This window comes from Phoca vitulina, unplaced genomic scaffold (genome assembly GCF_004348235.1).
Source record: "Phoca vitulina isolate PV1807 unplaced genomic scaffold, GSC_HSeal_1.0 scaffold32, whole genome shotgun sequence".
Lineage (NCBI taxonomy): Eukaryota > Metazoa > Chordata > Mammalia > Carnivora > Phocidae > Phoca > Phoca vitulina.
Window position 1 is genome coordinate 2,422,137 of NW_022589735.1, and position 27,068 is coordinate 2,449,204.

A 27,068-nucleotide genomic window follows, 5' to 3' on the forward strand; every position below is an offset into this window, starting at 1 on the left:
ATCAGGCTTCCCGCTGAGCAGGGAGCCCGATGTGGGTCTCGATGCGGAGCTCGATCCCAGGACCCTGGGATCATGACCTAAGCCGAAGGCAGACGCTTAAGGACTGAGCCGCCCAGGCGCCCCAGAACGTGCCCTCTTTAATACCCATCACCAGGCTAACCCATCCCCCCACCCCCCGAAGATTGCTTTTTTATGATTACAGAATCTGGGAAAAAGGGAACACTATCTGGTGGAATGACTAAGGTATTTTTTTTTTTTTTTAAGATTTTATTTATTTTTTTGACAGAGAGAGACATAGCGAGAGCAGGAACACAAGCAGGGGGAGTGGGAGAGGGAGAAGCAGGCTTCCCGCAGAGCAGGGAGCCCCATGCGGGACTCGATCCCAGGACTCTGGGATCATGACCTGAGCCAAAGGCAGACGCTTAACGACTGAGCCACCCAGGCGCCCGATGACTAAGGTATTTGACGTGGGTTTCTTACATATACTGTCTGAAACGGGATGGTGTGGGATGAGGGGGAGTGCCTATGATTTGTCTCATTATTTATAAAGTTGATATAATTGAAGCGTCCTTTAAATGGCAAGGAGGGTGAAATAAGATGAGGAAAATGTTGGAAAATGTCCGGTGCTCTAAGATTGGCAGGGGGGAATAAAGACGGCTGTAGGCTGGCTCCTCTTGATTGAAAGGAACCACCCAGAATCTGTGACGCACTGTGCTGGGATTGGCCCTCTGCAGCCACCGTCCCTGAACTGTGCTTTGGGTCTCCTAGCAACAAGGGGTGGTGGCCCGGCCAGCGGGCGCCGGGTGAGTGCGCAGATGAGGGCTGTACTCCGGCATTTGCGAGTGTACCTCGGAAGGGCACTGGGACCTGGGACCAGGCCAGACCCTATGTGTGGTCTTCCAGGAGGGGCGGGGACGGGGGGACGGCTTACCTGCCGCTGGGTAGAAAGTTGCTGCAGAGTGGCTGACGTGGTCTTCACCTGCAGTCCCGAGAGTCCGTGCCAGGGCCAGGCCTCCAGAACGCCCCTTGGCCTCTGTACCTCAACGAAAGCGCTTAGGAAAACCGATAGACGTAGAGTAGAAATGGCGTGTTTTGTTTTGTTTTTTAAGTTTATTTGTGTAATCTCTACACCTAACCTGGGGCTCGAACCCACGAGACCCAGAGATCAAGAGTCACATGCTCCTCGGACAGAGCCAACCAGCCTCCCCAACATCGTTTTTTTTTTTTTTAAAGATTTTATTTATTTATTTGACAGAGATCACAAGTAGGCAGACAGGCAGGCAGAGGGAGAGGGAGAGGCAGGCTCCCTGCTGAGCACAGAGCCCGATGTGGGGCTCGATCCCAGAACCCTGGGATCATGACCTGAGCCAAAGGCAGATGCTTAACCATCTGAGCCACCCAGGCGTCCCCCCAACATCGTATTATTGAGACACTGCTTATAGAAAAAGATTCACCAGTTTATAACTGTAAATTAATAACATCAAGCGCCTAATAATGCTGTTCTTAATCACAATTACATTAAAATTTGGGGTGGGGATGATGCATGTCATTGCAGTTGATACCTGTGGAGAATCTCCTAAATTGTACCCTGAAAAGGCAGAATGGAGATGTCAATGCCCCCACCTCAGATATATGTAGAAAAAACTCTGGCTATTATCAAACCAGATATTGCTGACAAAGAGGAGGAGATACAAGATATTATTCTCAGGTCTGGATTCACCATTGTTCAGGTAACTTTTGGGCATGATGATCATGGCTTTTTTTCTCTCTTTGCTCTTTAAAAAAAAAAATACTTAAATATGTTAACCTATTTAGTGCCTTAGTACTTAGTACTAAACTTAGGTTTAACTTCTAAGTATAAAAGTTATATATGTTAGTTTTAATTTTTTTTATACTTCAAAAGAATATAAAATGATAATTAAAATTCCTTTTTCCTCCTCCTCTGCTCTCCCACCCAAGTCTCAGTCTCCAAGGAAAGGCATCTACTTAATGCTTTCTGTCCTTGCAGGATTTTCTAAGCATTTCAAACCATCCCCCCCCCCGCCATAAAATAGGACAGTCCTCTTCCCTTGACTTCCTTTACAAAGTTGCTCAGATTGCATTCCATGTTATTACATCTGAATCTATCTCATTCTTCCTCACTTCTGTGTGATATTCCCCTCCGTGAATGAACAATTTACTTGTTCAATTGATGGACTTTAGACTGTTGGTATTTTTTTTCAATTATTAAAAACATTTAATGTTTTAAAGCCTTATTCTGCAGTTGGTAGAGGTTTGAAAATGTATGTAAAAAGAGTCTTGTTAAAGATTATCAAATAGAATGAAATATTTTGAATATTTTTTTACCGTCTCTATTTGAAATTCCAGGTTTTTTTTTTCTCTTATATTTGTATAGTGTCATATTGTCTATTTTGTCAGTGTTTTTAAAAAGAAAACGGAGGGGCACCTGGATGGCTCATTCGGTTAAGCATCTGCCTTCGGCTCTGGTCATGGTGCCAGGGTCCGAGCATCAAGTCCCACATCGGGCTCCCTGCTCAGCGGGGAGTCTGCTTCTCCCTCTCCCTCTGCCCTCCCTTCTGCTCTTGTTTTCTCTCTCTCCCTCCCTCTCTCGCTCTCCCTTGCAAATAAATAAAAATAAAAGAAAAAAGACTTCAGTCTACAGGAAAGATAAGGGATTTCAGCTGAGCTTAGTAGGATAGGTAAAGCCTCAGGGTAAGAATGGTACAAGAAAGTGTAAGGAAGTAGTGCAGGAATGTATAATGAAATATTTACTATATTTAAGAGACTCAGGTAAAGAACTTTTTAATAAATATTGTTAGGAAAATTAGGTAGCTATTAAAAAAAGTTAGATTCAAATATACTGTATAATGAGGGTAAACTCCAAACAGATCTAAGATTTAAATATTTTAAAATTAAATGATATAAATTCTAGAAGAAAAGATGCATGAATGTCTTTTATTCTTGGAGTGGGACAGCCTTTTTTTACTATGACTTATCATCTGGGAGCCATAAAAGAAAAGATTGACAAGACTATAAACATAAAAAACTTATGCATAGCCAAGTGAACATCATAAAGTCAAAACTTGAAAGCAGATGACAAACATGGGAAAAAAAGATTCGCAATTGATAACATAAAGGGCTAATCTCCTTTAAATATATAGAGTTCCTAGAAAAAGATAAAAAATCAATTGAAAATGGATAGAACAGAGGTGCCTGGGTGGCTCAGTCGGTTGGGCGTCTGCCTTCAGCTCAGGTCATGATCCCCAGGGTCTTGGGATCGAGTCCCACATCAGGGAGCCTGCTTCTCCCTCTGCCTGACGCTCCCCCTGCTTGTGTGTGCTCTCTCTCTCTTTCTCTCTGATAAATAAATCTTTTTTAAAAAGCTTTAAAAAGGGCGCCTGGGTGGCTCAGTTGGTTAAGCGACTGCCTTCGGCTCAGGTCATGATCCTGGAGTCCCGGGATCAAGTCCCACATCGGGCTCCCTGCTCAGCAGGGAGTCTGCTTCTCCCTCTAACCCTCCTCCCTCTCATGCTCTCTGTCTCTCATTCTCTCTCTCGCAAATAAATAAAATCTTAAAAAAATAAAATAAAATAAAAGCTTAAAAAAAAGGATTAGTTAAGTAGACTCTGACGAATCCATCAAATTGAATACTATGCAACTAGTTGTAAAATGAGAAAAGAGGAACCTCTCCATGTCCTGTTATGGAAAAAAGCAAGATGGCAGAACTGTATATAGCAATCTTTTGTGATAGAGAAAAAGTAACATATATTCATGTTTGCCAGTATTTGCAAAATCAAACACTAGGAGATTAAAAAATGGTTGCCTATTTGAGAGCAAGGAAGACCAGGGTAGATTAGGACAGGGATGGGAATGCAATTTTTCAGTATATACTCTTTTATAGTGTTTTGAATTTCTTATCCCTGTAAGTATATTACCCATTAAATTTGGGGAAAAAACAATTAAATGAAGTATACAAATAAGATAAATATATCCTATTTAAGTTTTTTTAGAAGTCCATATTTTAAAAATAATTAGTGAAAAACTTAAGTAGCTCATGTTAAATATGCCTAACAATCACAAATACTGACACATCTTAATTTTAAATAATGAATAATAGGATTATACTAAATCAGGTGGTTTTGTAACTTCTGAAATTTCTTTTTCTTGACTATGTGAATTTCAGTATGAGAACAGATGCAAGCACCTATTTTGCAGCAGCTGGTCCTTGACTGGTGAGAATGTTTAAATACTAGTATTTAACACTTTCCCTAGTCAGCAGTAAATTTCATACCAAAGAAAGCTTTGGTATATTGTATGCTTCTCTTTTGTTTTAATTGTGATAAAATATACACAACATAAAATTCACCATTTTTAAGTGTACAGTTTAGCGGTATTAAGTACATTTCCTTTATTGTGCAGCCATCACCACCATCCAACTCTAGAACTTTTTTGTCATCTGGAACTGAAACTCTGTACTTATTACTCACTCACTCTGTTTACCCCTCTTCCCAGCCTCTGGTAACCACTATTCTGCTTTTTCTGTCTCTCTGACTTTGACTATTCCAGATATCTCATGTAAGTAGAATTGTACAATATTTATTCTTTGTATTGTATAGTTTTAAAATAGGCTTTATTGTAGTTGGAAGTCTGTGGAACTTAAGGCTTTCTTTCTTTTTTTTTAATTTAAAGATTTTATTTATTTATTTGCGAGAGAGAGAATGAGAGACAGAGAGCACGAGAGGGAGGAGGGTCAGAGGGAGAAGCAGACTCCCTGCTGAGCAGGGAGCCCGATGCAGGACTCGATCCCGGGACTCCAGGATCATGACCTGAGCCGAAGGCAGTCGCTTAACTGACTGAGCCACCCAGGAGCCCTCTTTCTTTTTTTTTTTTTAAAGATTTTATTTATTTGACAGACAGACACAGCGAGAGAGGGGACACAAGTAGGGGGAGTGGGAGAGGGAGAAGCAGGCTTCCTGTGGAGCAGGGAGCCCGATGTGGGGCTCAATCCCAGGACCCTGGGACCATGGCCTGAGCCGAAGGCAGACACTTAACGACTGAGCCACCCAGGCGCCCCTGAACTTAAGGCTTTCTTGTTGCCATCTAGGGAAAACCTTCTGAAAAATGATGCATTCTTTCAATAGGTGGCAGTCTTTCCTTTGTTACAAACTAATGGTTCCTTTTCTGATATTATTTAATACTACTTCTCTTTGTGAAAATATTCACCTGAGTCCCAAAAAATTTTACCTGATCTAATTTTTTTAAAGATTTTATTTTTAGGGACGCCTGGGTGGCCCAGTCGGTTGTCTGCCTTCGGTTCAGGTCATGATCCCAGGGTCCTGGGATCGAGTCCCACATCGGGCTCCTTGTTCAGCGGGGAGCCTACTTCTCCCTCTGCCTGCCGCTCCCCCTGCTTGTGCGCAATCTCTCTCTCTCTCTCTTTCTCTCTCTCTCTGACAAATAAATAAAAATCTTTAAAAAAAGATTTTATTTTTAATCAATTTTCACACCCCGCGTGGGGCTCAAACTCACAACCCCGAGACCAAGATTCGCATCTTCCACTGACCTAACCAGCCACGTGCCCCGACCTAATTTTAAAGTAACCAATGGAATTACTGATTCATTATCAATTTTTTAAAAGATTTTATTTATTTATTTGAGAGAGAGGGAGACAGACGGAATGAGCGGGGGAGGGCCAGACTCCCTGCTGAGAGCAAACCTCTGGAGCCAGATGGGGGGGTTCTGAGATCATGACCAGAGCCGAAGTCAAACACTTAACCGACTGACCCACCCAGGTGCCCCTCATCAATTTTAGTTTAAGAGGAGCTCTTAATGTTTATAATTATGCTGCATTAGGCAGCACACCTGCAGAAGGTGGCGTCCCTTGCTTGTTAAGGGGCATGTGATAAGGGCTTACATTACAACAGATGAAATGCAGCAACAAAAAAACCCATACCAGTATGCCCAAGAATCACAAATACTGACACATCTTATTTTTAAGTAATAGAATCAAGGATTATACTAAATCAGGTGGTTTTGTAACTTCTGAAATTTCTTTTTCTTGACTATATGAATTTCAGTATGTGAACAGATACAAGCGCCTATTTTGTAGTAGCTGGTCCTTGACTGGTGAGAATGTTATATTTGTCAGCAGAGCCTGTTTACAGCAGTGCTGACCCACCTAGGTAAGCATCTTCCCATTTCTTGCTTTGGGCAGTTTTGATTTCTCACTACAAACTGAGCAAGTTTGCCAAGTGTCCGAAACCTGAGGACACATGATTGTTTTGGAAGGAGCCTTAAGAGGTCACTTGGTAAATTTCATGCTGTACTGTCAGGAAAATCTAACCCACTTTAGAAAGATAGCTTTCTGCCTTAATCATGGAGATTTTTAGCCTTGACCTTCCAACTTATCTCCATTCTCATCATCCTTATTCTAGCCAGAAGTTTTTCTTGGTGACTAATTTGAATCCCTCTGTTATTTCTTGAGTCTTTTCCTTCATGATCCACCTTTAGTGGAACTGACAAACAGTAGTAATAGATGATTTTTTAAAAGTGTTCAAATAGGGGTGCCTGGGTGGCTCAGTCGTTAAGCATCTGCCTTCGGCTCAGGTCATGATCCGAGTCCTGGGATCAAGGCCCACATTGGGCTCCCTGCTCCGCGGGAAGCCTGCTTCCCCCTCTCCCACTCCCCCTGCTTGTGTTCCCTCTCTCGCTGTGTCTTTGTCAAAATAAATAAATAAAATCTTAAAAAAAAAAAGTGTTCAAATAGCTGCTTTTAGAGAAGGGTGATCTCTAATCGGAAGAATGGCTGATTTCACTTCTGTGATTTTTTACTGATTCATTCGTATAATCTCATTTGTGAAGAAAATAATGTTTCTTTGCCCTCAATATTTTATGTTCTTTCAAACTGAGAAACTTAGTACCAAGTATTTTAAGATCATAGTGAACCTACATATTTATGGCAGAACCAGAATAAAGATTACACAACTTCTACATTCAACAGAAAAACTTGTTTACTGCATCGTTATACTGTATATTATTTCTAAGTACCACAATGAGACCAGCTCCCTAAAAAAATATAGGAAAATTTCACAATTAATAGGAAAATATCACAAATAGATAAAGATGAATTTGGAATATTCTGAAGTCCAATTTTGTTACTTTAATGTATACAAAGTATAAAAATGTTGATGATAGTAGTCTTTTTACTTAAAGAAGGAGATAAGCTCAGTTTGTCATTAACAAACCATATATTGAAGTAGGCTGCCAGATAGGAATAGTTTTTCTTAAGTAGGTTAAGTAACTGTTTTTAACTTAAGTATAATTAACATGCAATGTATATTAGTTTCAGGTGTACAACATACTGATTTTACAATTCTATACTTCAGTCAGTGCTTACCACAGTAAGTGTGGTCACCATCTGTCACCGTACGACATTATGACAATATTATTAACTCTTTTCTCTATGCTGTACTTTTCATCTCTGTGACTTACTTATTTTGTAACTATAAGTTCCTGCTAACATCCCCTCTGGCAACTACAGGTTTGTTCTCTGTATTTAAGAGTCTGTTTTTTGTTTGTTCATTCTCTTGTTAGATTCCACATATAAATGAAATGGTAATTGTCTTTCTCTGTCTGACTTATTTCATTTAGCATAATACTCTCTGGGTCCGTCCATAGTGTCACAAATGGCAAGATCTCATTCCTTTCTATGCTATGTCTGGGTAATAGCCCATTGTATTTATATACCACATCTTTATCCACTTATCTGTAGATTGATCTTTGTGTTGCTTCCATGTCTCAGCTATTGTTAATAATGATGCAGTAAATGTAGGGGTTCATATATCTTTTTGAATTAGTGGTTTTGTTTTCTTTGGGTAAATATCCAGTAGTGGAATTACTGGATCATATAGTATTTCTATTTTTAACTTTTTGATGAACCTCCATACTGGTTTCCACAGTGGCTGCATGGGTTTACCTTCACATCAACAGCGCACGAGAGTTGGTTAAATAACTTGGAGAAGTTTATTTATAGCCTATATTTAATTTTATCTCTCCCTTTCTTCGTAATATAAAAATCTTACATTTATAATCAGATTTGTATGAATTTCAAGTTATTAATGACTTAATGAGTTATTATTGAACTGTCATTTTAAATACTTTTGTTGACTTTGTTTCTCTTATAGAGAAGAAAACTCCATCTCAGCCCTGAGCACTGTAGTAACTTTTATGTGGAACAGTATGGGAAAATGTTTTTCCCCAATTTAACAGCTTACATGAGTTCTGGACCACTTGTTGCCATGATATTAGCTAGACATAAAGCCATCTCTTACTGGAAAGAACTTTTGGGACCAAGTAATACCTTAGTAGCTAAAGAGACTCACCCAGACAGGTAACTTTCCTAGGGGGAAAAATGGAATCCAAGTATAAAAATGAAACAAAACAAAACAAAACCCAAAACTGATTTCATTGTAATAGGAGTTTCTTTTCATTTGAAAGTTTTTCTAAGTCAACTTTTTGTTTTTTGGTTGGGATGGGGGTGGGGTCAGTTTTACATTTTAGCTATTTAAATGTCCATCTTAATACCATATACCCCAAAAAGCCTCAGGGAATGTCTGATTTAGCCTAATTCTTCTGATTAGCCTAATTGTTCTCTCATCCTTGAATTAAACTGCCCCTGAAGTAGGATTTTTCATAGGAAAATTGGCATGGCTTTTAAAAATAATATTGGTAATAGAAGGCCAGAAAAACAGATTTTTAGCATTATCATTAAAGTTTGGAAACACGAGGACATTGAATTCTTGCATTTTTTAATATACGTTGCCTTTTCACTTCTCACAAAACAACACCTCCTCTTCACCCAGAGAACTCCTGTTTCCCAGTGTATCCCTCCTGCAGATTTAAATATATTTGACCCTCATCTAGGTAGATTTAAGCTTAAATTCAAAATAGATTAAAACTTCCATATGTGAGAAGTGGCAATGCTTCTGTAAAATTCCTAAGTAGAACGCATATGTAAAGAGTAAGGAAAGGATATCACATTGGATGGTCATCATCTCTAACTTACTTTTAGTCTAAGGGCAATTTATGGCACAGATGACCTGAGGAATGCACTTCATGGGAGCAATGATTTTGCTGCAGCAGAAAGAGAAATTCGATTCATGTTTCCTGAAGGTGAGTTACCAATGAGTAATTTAGTCAAGTGCATCTCCCTGTTGTTTGCTTTCTCTTTTATTTGGGTGATGTATCTGGGAACGAAGATAACAGGGTTTTTCTCCAATATATTTTGTCATATTTTGAAGTTATAGTTACTTACAAACTTGAGGCCAAGAATGGAAAATTCAGTATTTCCCTAGAAACTAAATTGTGTCCTATAGGGAATCTTTTAAGAAGAGTTTACTTTTTTCTTTCTTTTCTCTTAGACTAGCCATACTTAGGGTTTCTCTTCTCCTTTGCTGCAATTCCTTAAGTTCTCCGTAATGCATCAGTAAAGTTTGTTACACATGAAAAAAAGAATCTCCCTTGGAAATTATGATAGATTTCCCATTTTCTCTAACTCTTCACTGTTTGTCTAATGAATGTTTATGAGGTTGTGAAATTAGTAAGTCTCAGGCCCGTTTTTTGTTTCCATCCTGTTAGGGAAGTTGTAAACCTTCTAGAAGTGGGCATAGTAAGGAATAACATTGAGGTTTTTAGTTTGTTTTCTTTCTTTCTTTTTTTTTTTTTTAAAGATTATATTTATTTGACAGAGAGAGACACAGCGAGAGAGGGAACACAAGCAGGGGGAGTGGGAGAGGGAGAAGCAGGCTTCCCGCGGAGCAGGGAGCCCCATGTGGGATCATGACCCGAGCCGAAGGCAGACGCTTAATGACTGAGCCACCCAGGCACCCCTCATTTTTTAATTTTTAAGTAATCTCTGCACCCAACGTGGGGCTTGAACTCATGACCCTGAGATCAAGAGTTGCATGCTCCACGCACTGAGCCAGCCAGATGCCCCACAAAACTATTTTATAGCTATTTGTACACAAAAGGATTTGCCTACTTACATATTTTATTCTTACTGATCTAATTTCTATCACATATCCCTTCCATTAGGGTATCTTTTTCTTTGGAATTGTTTATTACGGAAATTTCAAACATAATCAAAAGTAGAATAATAAAAATAAACCCCTAATGAACCTATCACCCGACTTAAATAATTGTGATCCGTCTAATTATATCATCTATAACCTCTGCTTCTATTTCTAATGCTTCCACATTATTTTGAAGTACATCTCAAACATGAAGTCTTTTTAATGTGATAGTACTTAGATTTAGTCCTCTTAAGTGAATTAGATTTTTTTTTTTTAAAGATTTTATTTATTTATTTGACAGAGAGAGACACAGTGAGAGAGGGAACACAAGCAGGGGGAGTGGGAGAGGGAGAAGCAGGCCTCCCGCCGAGCAGGGAGCCCGATGCTGGGCCCGAACCAAGACCCTGGGATCATGACCCGAGCTGAAGGCAGACACTTAATGACTGAGCCACACAGGTGCCCCAGTGAATTAGATTTTCCTCTGATTCCAGATATCTCACCTCTCTCTGTTTTTTCCTCTTCTTATCAGTAAAATGCAAATATTATTAGTATTGCCTACCTAGTTAGGGATATTGTTAGGGTTGAATATATAAATGCATGTAAAATTCTTAGTGTTTGGTCCATATGTGCTCAAATATTAACTGCTATTATTGTTTGGTTTTCTCTAGTCCTTTTTTTAGAAGCTCTTCTTCCTCATAGGGTTATATACCTAAACTGTTATTTTAGATTGCTTTTGATTTTACCCACTAATTTGTCCCCTAGACATGAGTTTAAGAGATATAATTAGACATTTGAGAAGCAGCAGTTGTAGGATAAATATAAATGATTAATTACCTACCACACTACAGATCTTTTGCTGTGAGAATGTGAAGTTCTTTGGAGTAAATTCTCAGAGTTTGGGATATGAGCTCTCTCTTGCTTAGCAGTCAGTCAAGAACTATTTGCAAAACCCTATATGATGATTCACTCAAGCAAGTCATAAAGATATTCAGACATGTTCCTAACCCTTGAAAAAATGTAGTGTCCTTACCCCTCCCTTTCAATAGAGATGGCTAATTCAAAGCTTTGCTATATTCCATTCCTTCAACAAATTTATTGAATTACCTCCTATGTGCCAGAAATACAAAGATGAATAACAATATGTCCCTGCTCTCAAGCTGATCGTATTTTAAAAATGTATAAAAATAAGTATACAATGCAATGTATAAACTACAAATGTCATTAAAGTGCCATGAAAGTTCATCTGTGTAAGAAACATGAAAACCTTATTTTCACATTAATTCATCCAGCCCTAGTTGCTAGAGACAAATAATAAACGATCGGCAAAAATAGATGAGGTAGATGGGCAGCTGGGTGGCTCATTTGGTTAAGCGTCCAACTCTTGATTTTGGCTCAGGTCATGATCTCAGGGTTGTGGGATTGGGCCCTATGTTGGGCTCTCAGCAGGGAATCTGCTTCAGGATTCTCTCTCTCCCTCTGACCCTCCCTCTGCTTGCTCGGGCACGCATTCTCTCTCTCTCTCAAATATCAAATAATTTTTTTTTCTTTTTTTAAGATTTTATTTATCTGAGAGAGAGAGAGACAGAGATAGCCATAGAGAGCATGAGTGGGGAGGAGAAGGAGAAGCAGGCTCCCCACTGAGCAGGGACCCTGACACGGGGCTTGATCCTAGGACCCTGGGATCATGACCTGAGCTGAAGCCAGATGCTTAACCAACTGAGCCACTCAGGCACCCCTCAAATAATCTTTTTTTTTTTTTTTAAAGAAGAAGATGAGGTAGAAATAATCCAAAAATGAAGTTAAGGGAATAATTTCATTCACAATAGCATCAAAAATAATAAAATACTATTTCACACATAGGTGGGATTTACGAAACAAAATAAAGAAAAAAGAGACAAAAACCAGATTTTTAAAAATAGAGAACAAACTGATGGTTACCAGAGGGTAGCTGGATGGGGATGAGTGAAATAGGTGAAGGGGATTAAGGGTACACTTATTTTGATGAACACTGAGCAATGTATAGAATTGTTGAATCATGGGGCGCCTGGGTGGCTCAGTCGCTTAAGTGTCTGCCTTCGGCTCAGGTCATGATCCCAGGGTCCTGGGATCAAGCCCCACATCGGGCTCTCCGCTCTGCGGGGAGCCTGCGTCTCCCTCTGCCTACCACTCCCTGCTTGTGCCTGCTTGTTCTCTCTCTCTCTCTCTCTGGTCAAATAAATAAATAAAATCTTAAAAAAAAAAAAAGAATTATTGAATCACTATGGTGTATACCTGAAACTAATATAACACACTGTATGTTACTTATACTAGAATTACATAGGTAAATAATAAAATACTTAGGAATAAATTTAACAGAAGAAGTACAATTCTTATATACTGAAAGGCATAAAACATTATTGAGAGAAGTGAAAGACTATCTAAAATAGATAGACGTCCCATGTTGATGGATTAGAAGAGTCAATATTGTCAGGATGGCAGTTCTTTCCAAATTGATCAATTAATTTAATGCACTTCCTATCAAAATCCATACATTCTTTTATGTAGAAGTTGGCAAGCTGATTCTAAAATTTATCTGGAATTGCAAAAGATCTAGGCAAGCTAAAACAATTTTTAAAAAGAAGAAATAAGTTGGAGAACTTCCACTAATCTTATTTCAAAACTTACTATGAGACCTCAATAATTAAGACAGTATTATTCTAGACATATAGATCAATGAAAGAGAATTGAGAATCTAGGAATAAATCCTTACATTTTGGTCAGTTGACTTTCAACAAAAGTGCCTAGACAGTTTGATGGGGAAAAGGTGATCTTTTCAACAAATGATGCTAGGACAACTGAATACCCACATGCAAAAAAAGAGAAAGAACTCAGATCTTGTTTCATACCCCATACAAAATGTAACAACAATGGATCATAGACCTAAACATAAGAGCTAAAAGTATCTAGAAGAAAACATGGGAAATCTTCATAACCTTGAGTTGGACAAAGGGTTTTTGCAAATGATAGCAAAAGCATGATCCATAAAAGAAAATATTGATAAATCAAAATTAAAAGTTTGTATGTTTTATGTTTCAAAAGCCATCATTAAAAGTATTGAAAAGATTAACCACAGACTGGTAGGAAATATTTGAAAATCATATGAAATAAAGGACTTTTATCTAGGATTTATGAAGAACTCTTATAATTAATTCAGTAAAAAGAAGGCAAACAAAAACCAGGCAAAATTTTTGAATAAGCATTTCACAAAAGATACATGAATGGCTAATAAGCACATGAAAAGGTGTTAAAACATAATCACTGGGGAAATGCAAATTAAAATCACAATGAGTTAAAATAAAACAAAACAAAAAACCACGAGATACCACCGCACACCCACTACAATGGATAATAATGGCAAGGATAAAGAGATACTGGGATCCTCATACATTATTGTAAAATGATAAAGCCACTTTAGAAAACAGTTTGGTGGTTTCTTAAAACGTTGAACGTATGCTTACCATGTAACTCTGTTGCAATTCCACTCCTCTTAGAATATACCCATCTAAGAGAAATGAAAACATAAATCTACATAAAGACATATGTGAATGTTTATAGCAGTACTATTTAGTACAGCCAAAAACTAGAAACAATCCAACTATGTATTAATGGTTAAACAAAATGTGGTATAGCCGTATAATAGAATACTATTCAGCAATTCAAAGGAACAAACTACTGATACATGCTACACATTGGATGAAACTCAAAACATAATGCTGAAAGAATCCAGGCACAAAAGACAACATACATGACCTGTTTATATGAAATATCCAGGAAAGGCAATTTTTTTTTATTGTGTTATATTAATCACCATACGGTACATCATTAGTTTTTGATGTAGTGATCCACGATTCATTGTTTGCGTATAACACCCAGTGCTCCATGCAGTATGTGCCCTCCTTAATACCCATCACCAGGCTAACCCATCCCTCCACCCCCCTCCCCTCTAGAACCCTCAGTTTGTTTCTCAGAGTCCATAGTCTCTCATGGTTTGAGGAAAGGCAAATTTTTAAATAGAAGCTCAGTGCTTGCCAAAGGCTAGGGGTGGGAGTGGGAGTGGGAAATCGCAAATAGGCACAAGGAACATTTTTGGGGTAATGAAATGTTCTAAAACTGGATTGTGGTACTGATTGCACAACTATAAGTTTACTAAAAATTTATTGTATACTTTAGTGAGTGAATTTTATTATATGTGAATATACCTCAATCAATTTTTTTAGTAAAATTACAAAAAATAGATGAAGTCCCTGCTCCCTTGGAGTTTACATCTAATGTTCAGAAGATATCCATTAAACAATAATTACCCAAATAATTGTACAGTTATGACTGTGTAGTTACTGTGTGGTAAGTGCTATACAAAGCAATTATAGGGTATTATGAGACTCTATGATAAGAAAGGCCCAACTGAGGAAGTGACATGAGATCCAGGGAAGAACATTCTAGCAGATGGAACAGCATGTTTCTCTCAAGTCATGAGCAAGAAAGAACATGACACATTGTATAGACAAAGATCAGAGGAAGATAAATATGAGGTTGGAGAGTAAGTAGAGATTACATGGTATAGAGTTCTGTGGGCTGTGCTATGGAGTTCTATCTTGACTGTAAATGCAATGAGGAACCAATGAAGCTTTTTAAGGATGGGAATGGCAATAATCAATTTTCATTCTCATTTTTATTTTTTAAGGATTGTATTTGAGAGAGGGAGAGAGCACAAGCGAGGGGAGGGGCAGAGGGAGAGAGAAGCAGACTCCCTGCTGAGTGGGGAGCCCAACATGGGGCTCGATCCCAGGACCCTGGGATCATGACCTGGGCTAAAGGCAGACACTTAACTGACTGAGCCACCCAGGTGCCCCTCAATTTTCATTTTTAAATATTACAAAGGGCCTGGGTACAGGGTACAGTGAACATGATAAATGTGGTCCTAACTTTCATGGAACTGAAAGAGAAGAGACTGATGACAAATATTTGTGTAACCAAAATAAAAATTATTACAGTGATCAGTACAAAAAAGAGTGCTATAATGAGACTAATAGGAAAGGAACCTTTTACTCAACTCCTTTGAGACATTTCCTAGCTTTTCTTGGCATCCTGGCAAAGGACTCTCATTGTTAGTTGTCTCATTGAGATTGAGCCCATACACTAGTCATACAGAAATCTGTCTTCCCACCTTCTTTTTCCTTGGGTCAGTGACAATTTAAATCTGAACACATGAGACCAGTAGCTTCACATTCTCATCTTTATCAAAAGTTGCCCATTGATTGAGGTCAACCTCAAAAGACTTACTAAGACTTATAAAATATATTCTTTCTCATATAAATAGATTCTTTGTTGTACTGCAAGTCTGGTTGACCTACATAGTGTTCAAACAAGACTAAAACACTAAAATTTTCCTAGATCTTACATAATTTATTTAAAAACCTGAAAAACAATAATTTAAAAAAACCTGAAAAATAAGAGCAGGAATGTAATATATACTATACACACAGAAATAGGTTTTATGTGTATATTCAATAGTTTATAAGAGAGCAAGAACTACATGTTATTCACTGTTGTATCTATACCACTTTGTAAAATGCCTGCTATTTTGTTGGCAGGAATTAATTGTTGAAATGAATTAATCTCCTAAATTTTACATGTTCTTCATATTTTTCTTTTTCATGACATTGTCCATGGTAGTATTTACTGTAAAAAATATGGAAATGGAAATGCAGACAAGGATATAGTAGAAAACATCATCAGAATCTTATACATGATCAATCTTAGTGTTTTGATACATTTTTTTGCCAGTCTTACGTGGTCTTATTATTTCTCTGTGTGTGCTTGTGTGTTTTTGAACAAACTATGCTACGTATCTAGTTCTGTTTCCTTTTTGTAAAAAACAAAACAAAACAAAAAACCTTTATAAGTATTATCCACTAAAATTTCTTTCTTTGTAATGATTATATAATATTTCATCATTTGTGGTAGTTTTAATTGGAATACATTTGTCTTTGCAGTGATTATTGAACCCATTCCAGTTGGACAAGCTGCTAAGGATTATTTAAATTTATATGTAACACCAACTCTGCTTGAAGGACTCACAGCACTTTGTAAGGAGAAACCAGCAGATCCTTTTGTAAGAAATCTTTTTATTCACGCTAAAGAAATTGTCTATAGTTTTCATATTTAAAACATTGCATTTTTTGAAACAGTGAAAGTATTAAGAGCATTTTAAAAACTATTTCATATACATTTTAGATACTTAAGTATAACTTTTGATTACTTATTCTCTTACTGTATTTTAACTCTTTTTTTTTTTTAAGATTTTTTTTTATTTATCTGAGAGAGAACACATGAGCTGGGAAAGGGGCAGAGGGAGAGAGAGAATCCTCAAGCAGACTCCCTGCTGAGTGCGGAGTCAGACACAGGGCTCTATCCCAGGACCCTGAGATCATGATCTGAGCTGAAAGCAGACACTTAACCAACTGAGCCACCCAGGCACCCTGCTGTATTTTAACTCTTAAAGAACACTGTTCTTACAAAACAAAAACAAAAAAACCCCATTGTTTCTAAATACATTTTCAGGGCGCCTGGGTGGCTCAGTTGGTTACATGACTGCCTTCGGCTCAGGTCATGATCCTGGAGTCCCAGGATCGAGTCCTGCATTAGGCTCCCCGCTCAGCATCAGCAGGGAGTCTGCTTCTCCCTCTGACCCTCCCCCCCCATGCTCTCTCTCTCTCATTCTCTCTCTCTCAAATAAATAAATAAAATCTTAAAAAAAAAATACATTTTCAGTTACTGTGACCTTCAAATACAGATCATTGTTTTGGGGTATAATTTATATAATCAAATGATAAAATTAGATACATATTTGAATTTTGTTCGATATTTTTATTTTTAATGATATCTAATTTTTTTTCATAGAAAACATATTTATTCACATCCCTAGATACTTCAGCATTGCTCAGTCAGGTGGAAGAATAGTTGGGTAGGCGGAACTAGGATGGTGTCCAGGGCCAAATGTCTTCCTTGCTCCTTCCTTACAGGTACTCCCACTCATTTGAAGATTCAGAGATAATCAAGGAAGTTATTTCATTTATTTATTTATTTTTTAAGTAAGCTTTATGCCCAACATGGGGCTTGAACTCATAACCCCCGAGATCAAGAGTGGCATGTTCTTCCCACTGAGCCAGCCAGTCACCTCAGGGAAGGTTAATACCAGCCCTGACAAAATAGTATCTCCAGCCTCTGTTACCATTCTGAAAGGGAATCCCCTTTGGAAGACAAAAGATTTAATCTCTCCTACTAACTTTGTCACTTTCACCAAAAACAAAAGATAAGCAGGTTATTTCTTTTTTTTCTTTTTATTTATTTTAAGTAATTTCTACACCCAATGTGGGTCTTGAACTCATGACCCCTGAGATTAAGAGTCACACACTCTACTGACTGAGTCAGCTAGGTGCCCCTAGGCAGGTTATTTCTTTAATAACTCCTTTTCATTGTGACAATAACATATGTTTACTTAGTAAGAAACCTGATACTACTGAAAAGTTAAAGAAGGGCGCCTGGGTGGCTCAGATGGTTAAGCATCTGCCTTCGGCTCAGGTCATGATCCCAGGGTCCTGGGATCGAGTCCTGCATCAGGCTCCCTGCTCCTTGGGAGCCTGCTTCTCTCTGTGCTTCTCTCTCTCTTTCTCTCTCTCTCTGTCTCTCATGAATAAATAAATAAAAAATCTTTAAAAAAAAAAAAGAAAAGTTAAAGAAAAGAAAAAGATACCCCTGGTTCCATTTCCTAAACATGGTCTTTGAAATCATCTTGCCTAGATTCAACTCTGACTCCAGACATCTAAGCTCTGAGTTTTTCTCTTCTCATCAGTAAAATGCAAATAGATTAGTACCTGCCTACATAATAGGGATATTGTTAGGATTAAATGTAAAAATGTATGTGAGGGCACCTGGGTGGCTTAGTTGGTTGGGCATCTGACTCTTGATCATCAGTTCAGCTCTTCATCTCAGGGTTGTGAGTTCAAGCCCCTCATTGGGCTCCACACTGGGTGTGGAGTCTACTTAAAAAAAAAACAAACACCAAGAAGTATGAATGCATGTAAAATTCTTAGAGTGTCTGGTGCATACATGCTCAAATATTAACTGCTGTTATTGTTTTGTTTTTTCCAGTCCTGTTTTTTCTTTGCTCAGGTTTTATTTTTTTTTATTTCTATTACTATATTTAAACATATATCCCATAAATATCACTATATTTAGTTTTTTTAAAGATTTTATTTATTTGTCAGAGAGAGAGAGCGCACAAACAGGGGGAGCAGCAGGCAAAGAGAGAAGCAGGCTCCTGCTGAGCAAGGAGCCCAGTGCAAGACTCAATCCCAGGACCTTGGGATCCTGACCTGAGCCGAAGGCAGATGCTTAACCGACTGAGCCACCCAGGCATCCCAAATATCACTGTATTTAAATATATATTTTATAGAGATTATTTTAATAGTTAAGTGATTTCTTTTATTACCCTTACCATACTTCTTTTGCTGTTTGAGTTGTTTGCCATTATGAATAGTGTAACAGTAAACATCTTTGAGTATAAGGCTTTTCACACATTGAGATTACATCATTTGGAAAGAGATCAAAAAGTAGAGGGGTGCCTGACTGGCTCAGTACTAGAGCACATGACTCTTGATCTCAGGGTTGTGAGTTGAAGCCCCATGTTGGGCATGGAGCCTACTTAATAAAATAAAAAATAAAAAAAATTTAAAAGGTAGAATTATGATTCAAAACATATGAAAAGCTAAAAAAATTTTGCCCTTAACTTTCTTTTCTAATTAATTTTTTGAGTAATATTTAGAACAGTTTTTTAATAAGCAATATTTAAATATGGTATAAAATTCAAAAATTACAAAAGGGTATATCATGAAAAGTAACTCTCATTCTCATTTCTGTTCCTTGGTCATTCAGTTATACTTCCTGGAGTCATTCACTCTTAGCAGCCTCTATATATCCTTTCAGCAGAGAAAATCTATACATATATAAGCATATATATTTTTACTTAAAAACATGTACATTTACAAATGCTAGCTACTAAAAATGCCATTTGATACTTTTTACCTTATTTACTCAACATATAAATTATTAAATAACACCACAGACAAAATTGCCCTGTTTTAAAAGAACAGCTCATGGCATTCTCTTGAATTGATGTTCTACAGTTTATTAATTAGTCACATATAGATGGTAGTTTAGGTTGTTTCTATTCTTTTGTTACTGTGAACTGCCAACAGTCAATATCTTCATTCATATGTATGTGTACCATATATCTATAGAATAAATTCCTACAAATGGAAATACTGAGTCAAAAATAATGTTATTTTTTTAAAAGAATGTTGTTTTGATGTGTTTGATATGTGCATTTTTAATCTGGATAAGTATTGCCAAATTTTGTAGTGGTTGTACCATTTTATACTCTGATTAAAAGTGGATGAGAGGGGGCTCCTGGATGGCTCAGTCAGTGGAACATGTGACTCTTGAGCTCCAGGTCATAATTTCAAGCCCCACACTGGGTGTAGAGTTTACTTAAAAAAAAAAAAAAAGATGGGGCGCCTGGCTAGCTCAGTCAGAAGAGCATGCGGCTCTTGATCTTGGGTCATGAGTGTGAGCCCCATGTTGGGTGTAGAGATTATGTAAATAAATGAAAAACTTAAAAAAAAAAAAAAGGAAGAACAAAGTTAGAAAATTCTCCAAATTTATTTTTCATTTTCATGATTGTTTTATATATTCAGAGCCTCTTGAAATTCCATATGAATTTGAGGATTGACTTTAACATTTCTGCAAAAATGTTTTTGGGAATTTCATAAGGATTGGATTGAATCTATAGCTCACTTTAGGTAGTAATGACATGTTAACAGTATTAAGTCTTTCAGGGCACCTGGCTGGCTTGGTCGGTGGAGCATAGGATGTTTGATCTCAGGGTTGTGGGTTTGAGCCCCACTTTGGGTGTAGAGATTACTTAAAAAATAAAATCTTTAAAAAAAAGAAAAAATAGTATTAAGTCTTTGTATCTATGAACACAGGTTGTCTTTGCATTTACTCAGGTCTTTAAATTTCTTTTAGCAACACTTTATATAGTTTTCAGTATACAAGTTGGTTAAATGTACTCTAGATTTTTTTTTTAATGCTACTGAAATGGAAGTGATTTCTTATTTTCCTTTTGGGTTGTTTATTGCTGATATATAGAAACACAAATGATTTTTGTGTTGATCTTTTAACCTACAACTTTGCCGAATTCATTTATTAGTTATAATAGCTTGTGGATTCTTTGGGATTTTCTATATATAAGATCATGTCATCTGTAAAAGGAGATAGTTTTACTTCTTTTCCAATTTGGATCTATACTTGACAATCTTGCATAATGTAAAACTTAGTGTTTCAGTTTTTTAATGGTCATTTTCTCATTCTCAGTGATTTTGAAAACTACGTTTTAAATTGATATATATTTATACTACTTAAAGTGTAAGGTTGTATATATAGTATATATTTATATCATTCATAGTATATATTTATAATTTATAGTATATATATTTAAATGTTTATGACAAGTTTTTTTCTTTTTTCCATAGATTTGGTTAGCTGATTGGCTCCTGAAAAATAATCCCAACAAGCCAAAGCTGTGTCACAATTCAGCTGCAGAAGAACCTTAAAATAAAATTCCTCAAAGAACAAATCACTATCTTACTGTGAAAGACATGCTTCTACTTTAAAACAACAAACCGTCCTAAGGTTTTAAGTAACTACGTGTGAAATAAATTGTTTTTAAAAATATAAGTTTTAAAAGACTGTGTTTTGTGTATAAGATAGCATTATCTAAGGTAAAATATAGCTTTAGTAAAGGTATGATTTTTGTTTTCTAATAAAAAAATTGATTTTATCCAGAAGTATTTAGAATGTTAATGAAGCAAATGTAAGTTTTTTGTGATCGTAAAGTGGCATCCAGTTAGGAGACCAACAACTAATTTATATAAGACACGTTAGAAACAACTGAAGATGAAAAGACTGTGTGCCCACAAGAACCTGCTTTCGATTCCTGTGCCTCTTGTCACACAGGCAAGGGTAGTCGTAAAGGTAGTGAAAATGCCACCAGGACAGGGGTAGCTGAAGACAATTTTGAACTTTCTTTATGTTTCCCCTTTAGGAGGAATGTAGGTTTCCATTTCTTTTAGAACTGCCTTGTCTGCATTTGCCATGTCTTCAAAGTTACTTTCTCTTCAGCAGACATGGTCTTCTACCTCTTGAGCTCTTTTTGTAAAACTCTGAGAAGGTAACTGAAGCATCTAGTTGCTTCTTGTGCTCCTCCTGGAAAGCTTGCACAAAGAGTGCCTATGATGACATTTCGCTTCTTGGTCTCTTAGGATCTTCTTTGCCTGTGTATAGTTATTTTTGTCAGTGTGACACAGTCACCCAGTCACCCAATAGAACAACATCATTGTTCTATTACATCAAGTAATAGAAGACTGATATAAGATGTTGCTATATTATTATTTTTTTTAAGTTAGAGAAATAAGACATGGAATTTTTTTTTTTTTTTTAAGTAAGTTCTACGCTGGGCTTGAACTCATGACCCCAAGTCACATGTTCTACCAAATGAGCCAGCTAGGCACTACAAGACACAGAATTTTAGTTACGATATTTTCCTAAGCATATATCCTGTATCTAGATGCATAAATAATACACAGTTCAGATAGTTTAATTTAAAAAGTTTAAGTATATATAAAAACTAACGATGTACTGTATGGTGACTAACATAACATAATAAAATCAGAGTAAAAAAATTAAAAGTTTAAATATATAAATAATTATTTTGTATAATTAAAATGGTCAGAACCAGGTTATGATTTTAACTAATCGTTTATATATAACTATTTCCTCAACAAGTGCCCTCCAAGTGTGACCAGACAGTAAGGTAACAAACAATTCATCCTGGTTTGCTTACGACTTTCCTGGTTGTATAACTGAAAGTCATGCATAACCTGGAGTTTCTTTAGTCCTGAGCAAAATAGAAGGCTTGATCACTCTACCAAACAGTCCTTAGGTTAGCATTTCCCAATTATGTTTTGGGGATAAGGTACTAGTTTTATTTTTATTTATTATTTTTTTAAAAGATTTTATTTATTTATTTGACAGAGAGAGACACAGTGAGTGAGGGAACACAAGCAGGGCGACTGGGAGAGGGACAAGGAGGCTTCCCGACTGAGCAGGGAGCCCAATGCGGGGCTCGATCCCAGGACCCTGGGATCATGACCCAAGCCAAAGGCAGACGCTTAACGACTGAGCCACCCAGGTGCCCCAAGGTACTAGTTTTAAAAGAAAATGTGAAATCCTTAGTTCTCAAATTTTTAAGTTATTTATTTAAGTAATCTCTACACCCAATATGGGGCTCAAACTCACAAGCCCAAGATCAAGAGCCTCACCCTCTACAGACTGAGCCAGCCAGGCACCCCTCAGTTCTTAAATTTTAATTTACTGAAAAACAAAAACAAAAAACCAGGTTGTAAAGCACCTTATTAACAGTAGATATTTAAACTGGCCTAATCTCTTCAAAAAGTCAATGTAATTATAAAACAAAAAGTAGAAATGCAGAGGAACTGTTCTAGATTGAAAGAAACTAAAGAGGGGTACCTGGATGGCTCAGTTGGTTAAGGCTCTGCCTTCGGCTCAGGTCATGATCCTAGGACCCGGGGATCAAGCCCCGCATCGCATTGGGCTCCCTGCTCTGCGGGAAGCCTGCTTTTCCCTCTCTCACTCCCCCTGCTTGTGTTCCCTCTCTCGCTGTCTCTCTCCGTCAAATAAATAAATAAAAATCTTAAAAATAGGGGCGCCTGCGTGGCTCAGTCGTTAAGCGTCTGCCTTAGGCTCAGGTCATGATCCCAGGGTCCTGGGATCGAGCCCCGCATAGGGCTCCCTGCTCAGCCAGGAGCCTGCTTCTCCCTCTCCCACTCCCCCTGCCTGTGTTCCCTCTCTAGCTGTCTCTCTCTGTGTCAAATAAATAAATAAATAAATCTTTAAAAAAAAATCTTAAAAATAAATAAATAAAAATAAAAAAGAAATAGACTAAAGAGACATCTAAAACTAAAGCATCTTGGGGCACCTGGGTGGCTCAGTTGGTTAAGCATCTGCCTTCAGCTCAGGTCATGATCCCAGGGTCCTGGGATTGAGCCCTGTGTAGGGCTCCTTGCTCAGCGGGGAGTCTACTTCTCTCTCTCACTCTCCCTTTGTGCTCGCTCACTCTATCTCAAATAAATAAAATCTTTTTTAAAAAAAAAGAAAAAAATAGGGGCGCCTGGGTGGCTCAGTCGTTAAGCATCTGCCTTCGGCTCAGGTCGTGATCCCAGGGTCCTGGGATCAAGCTCTGCATCAGGCTCCCTGCTCAGTGGGAAGCCTGCTTCTCCCTCTCCCACTCCCCCTGCTTGTGTTCCCTCTCTCTCTGTGTCTCTCTCTGTCAAATGAAGATATAAAATCTTTAAAAAAGAATGAAATAAAATAAAACTAAAGCATTTTAACCAAAAGCAACTAAACATATCCTAACCAAATCTAATGAGATCTTCATTTGATCCTGGTTAAAATATATATATATATACATATGTATATTTATATGATATATATAATATATATATCATTTATATGATATATCACTTATATGATACATATATGATCTTTGGAGGACAATTAAGGAAATTTGGATATGGATTAAATATTAGATGGTATTAAGGAATAATTGCTAAATCATAGGGTCAAAATGATAGACCATAAGAGGAGAATGTAATTATTTTAAGATGATGCAGTCTGAAATATTTAGGATAAAGTTTTTGATGTTTGCAACTTATTTTCAAACAGTTTGGCAAGAAAGAAATATTTTTATACGTGTATAGATAAAGCGAAATTACTAAAATAATTAACAATTCAGTCTAAGCACCCTAGTGTTCATTGTACTGTTCTTTCAACTTTTCTGTATTTTAAAACTATTCACAAATGAAGTTGGGGAAAAAAAGAAAAGATCTGACTGTCCGCACCATAATCTAGTGATCAATTTTTCACATGATTGATAGGGAGACATTCAGATGTTATATACCTCTTGATTGTACAGAATGAAATATGCTAGTCATCTAGCCAAACAGTAAAATAGGAGATAAAATGATCACCTAAAGGACACCATAAAGAAGCAACTAGAGTGGCATCTGGCTGGCTCAGTTGGTGGAGTATGCGACTCTTGATCTTGGAGTTATGAGCTTGAGCCCCATGTTGGGGGTAGAGATTGCTTAAAAATAAAATCTTTTTTTTAAGATTTTATTTATTTGAGAGAGAGAATGAGAGAGAGAGAGAGAGAGCATGAGAGGGAGGAGGGTCAGAGGGAGAAGCAGATTCCCCGCTGAGCAGGGAGCCTGGGACTCCAGGATCATGACCTGAGCCGAAAGCAGTCGCTTAACCAACTGAGCCACCCAGGCGCCATTTAAAAATAAAAACAAAAAATGTTTAAGAAGCAACTAGAAAAATTTAGAAGATGGGATGATCTGCAGGATAGATACCCACATCTCAACACATTGTTGTCATGAAAAAAAGGGATTACTTTAGATTTAAAGAGACTTAAAATACATAATCAGAATCAATACTTGTTTCTAGATTGGACCCTGGTGTAGACAGAGAAGCTGCAAGGACCTTTTTGAGAGACCTGGGAAGATTTGAATCCAGGTTGAGTATTAGATGCAATGAAAATGTATTATCTTGGAAGGTAAAGATTGTTTTTTTTATGAGACTGACGCGCTACCTACTGCGCTAACAAGGCACCACCTAAAGATTGTTTTTTTTAAAAAAAGATTTTATTTATTTATTTGATAGAGACACAGTGAGAGAGGGAACACAAGCAGGGGAAGTGAGAGAGGGAGAAGCAGGCTTTCTGCCGAGCAGGGAGCCCAACTCAGGGCTGGATCCCAAGACCCTGGGATCACGACCTGAGCCAAAGGCAGATGCTTAACGACTGAGCCACCCAGATGCCCTGGAAGGTAAAGATTGTTAACTGGAAAAAACACGTTATAAAGCAATATGCACAGTGTAATCTCACTTTGATGAAAAAAAAGTATATTTATATATGGAAGATATGATGTGGAAGGATAGTCACCTGTTACATAATTGTTATATAATCTCTGGAAGGTGGGAATATACTCTTTTTTTTTTTAATTTTTGCTTAGTGAGGCACCTGGGTGTCTCAGTTGGTTAAGCGGCTGCCTTTGGCTCAGGTCATGATCCGAGTCCTGGGATCAAGCCCCACATCGTCAGGCTCACTGCTCAGTGAGCAGTCTGCCTCTCCCTCTCCCTCTGCTGCTCCCCCTGCTTGTGCTCTCTTGCTAGAGCTCTCTCCCTCTCAAATAAATAAATAAAATCTTTATTTTTATTTTTTTTTTAAAGATTTTATTTATTTATTTGACAGAGAGAGAGAGACAACGAGAGAGGGAACACAAGCAGGGGAAGAGGGAGAAGCAGGCTTTCCGAAGAGCAGGGAGCCCTATGCGGGACTCAATCCCAGGACCCCGGGATCATGACCTGAGCTGAAGGCAGACGCCTAATGACTGAGCCACCTAGGAGCCCCAAATAAAATCTTTAAAAAAATAATTTTTACTTAGCTGTATTTTAAATTTTCTACAGCGTTCATGTTACTGTGTTGTAATTCTTTCTAAGGTTTAAAAAGATCCACCCAAGCATCCAACTGTGGATTTCAGCTCAGGTCATGATCTGAGGTTCTTGGGATCAAGCCCCGTGTTGGGCTCCCCACTCATTGGGAAGTCTGCTTGAGGATTTCTCTCCCTCTCCCTCTGCCCCTACCCCTCCCTGTTCACTCTCTCTCTCTCTGAAATAAATAAACCTAAAATTAAAAAAAAAAAAGTCAGGTGCTTAACCAACTTAGCCACCTAGGCACCCCTAAAAAGATAAACATCTTAATGGATGTCAACTTAAAAGGGTTGGCAACATTTCTTCATTAATAGGCTATCTACCAAAAAAAATAGGCTATCTATCGCCAAGATGTTTTACAAGTTCTTAGCGCTGGCATATATATGAATTTTTGGACGTATTCCTTCTGAGACTGATATGCCTGCTGAATTTCAAAACACCTTTGGCATCGGTGTTGAGAAGACAAACCAAAAGCTTAATAAGTGATAGATTGTTGTATTTTGAGCAATAGCCAAGAGCACATAGGAAAAAGCAAATCGTTTTTACAATGAGATTTCAGTGTGACAGCTTCAGGAGGTCATTTTCACCACAAGAGGCTACTCTTGCCTAAAAAAGAGGCAGCATTGTATAGGGCAGAAAAATTTCACACTTGAAGTCAGCTCCAGTCTCCAAACCTCCATTTGTTTTTTTATTTTTTATTTTTAAGATTTTATTTATTTATTTGACAGAGTCACAGCGAGAGAGGGAACACAAGCAGGGGGAGTGGGAGAGGGAGAAGCAGGCTTCCTGCGGAGCAGGGAGCCCGACGCGGGGCTCGATTCCAGGACCCTGGGATCATGACCTGAGCTGAAGGCAGACGCTTAACGACTGAGCCACCCAGGCGCCCCTGCCATTTGTTTTTTTAAAAATGGACTGGGGAGGGGGTGGCGCCTGGGTGGCTCTGTTGGTTAGCGTTAGGGTCCGACTCTTGATTTTGGCCCAGGTCGTGATCTCATGGGTGGTGAGACAGAGCCCCACATCGGGGTCCCTGCTCAGAGTGGGATTTGCTTCTCTCCTCCCTCTCCTTCTGCCCCTCCCTCCACTCATGCTCGTGCACGCACACCCACGCACACCCACGCACACGCACGCGCTCTCTCAAATCTTTTTAAAAAGGGGGGGAAGAGAAAACAGAGTAATTTGAGATTATTTTGGAGATGGAATAGACAAAAATACATGCAAATGGGAAGATTTATAGTTAGCTATAGGAGTCTTTAATTTCAGACACATTTG

At 37.9% G+C, this 27,068-nt stretch overlaps 1 protein-coding gene across 5 annotated transcripts; it reads left to right on the plus strand.

Moving 5' to 3' along the window:
* Nucleotides 1-121: 121 nt before the first annotated feature.
* Nucleotides 122-20,911, plus strand: NME5 (NME/NM23 family member 5). Of its 5 annotated transcripts, none has more exons than XM_032425297.1 (6): nucleotides 421-458; nucleotides 1,556-1,730; nucleotides 8,184-8,389; nucleotides 9,071-9,171; nucleotides 16,103-16,221; nucleotides 20,702-20,911. In XM_032425297.1, exons 2-6 carry the CDS (start codon nucleotides 1,602-1,604, stop codon nucleotides 20,780-20,782), a joined length of 636 nt encoding a protein of 211 aa, XP_032281188.1. In that variant the 5' UTR covers nucleotides 421-458; nucleotides 1,556-1,601; the 3' UTR covers nucleotides 20,783-20,911. The 5 variants fall into 5 exon arrangements, with proteins under 5 accessions (XP_032281189.1, XP_032281188.1, XP_032281190.1 ...); XM_032425296.1 differs by lacking the exon at nucleotides 421-458 and adding an exon at nucleotides 757-803; XM_032425298.1 differs by lacking the exons at nucleotides 421-458; nucleotides 1,556-1,730 and adding an exon at nucleotides 122-243 and having other exon boundaries at nucleotides 20,702-20,875.
* The last annotated feature ends 6,157 nt before the right edge of the window (nucleotides 20,912-27,068 follow it).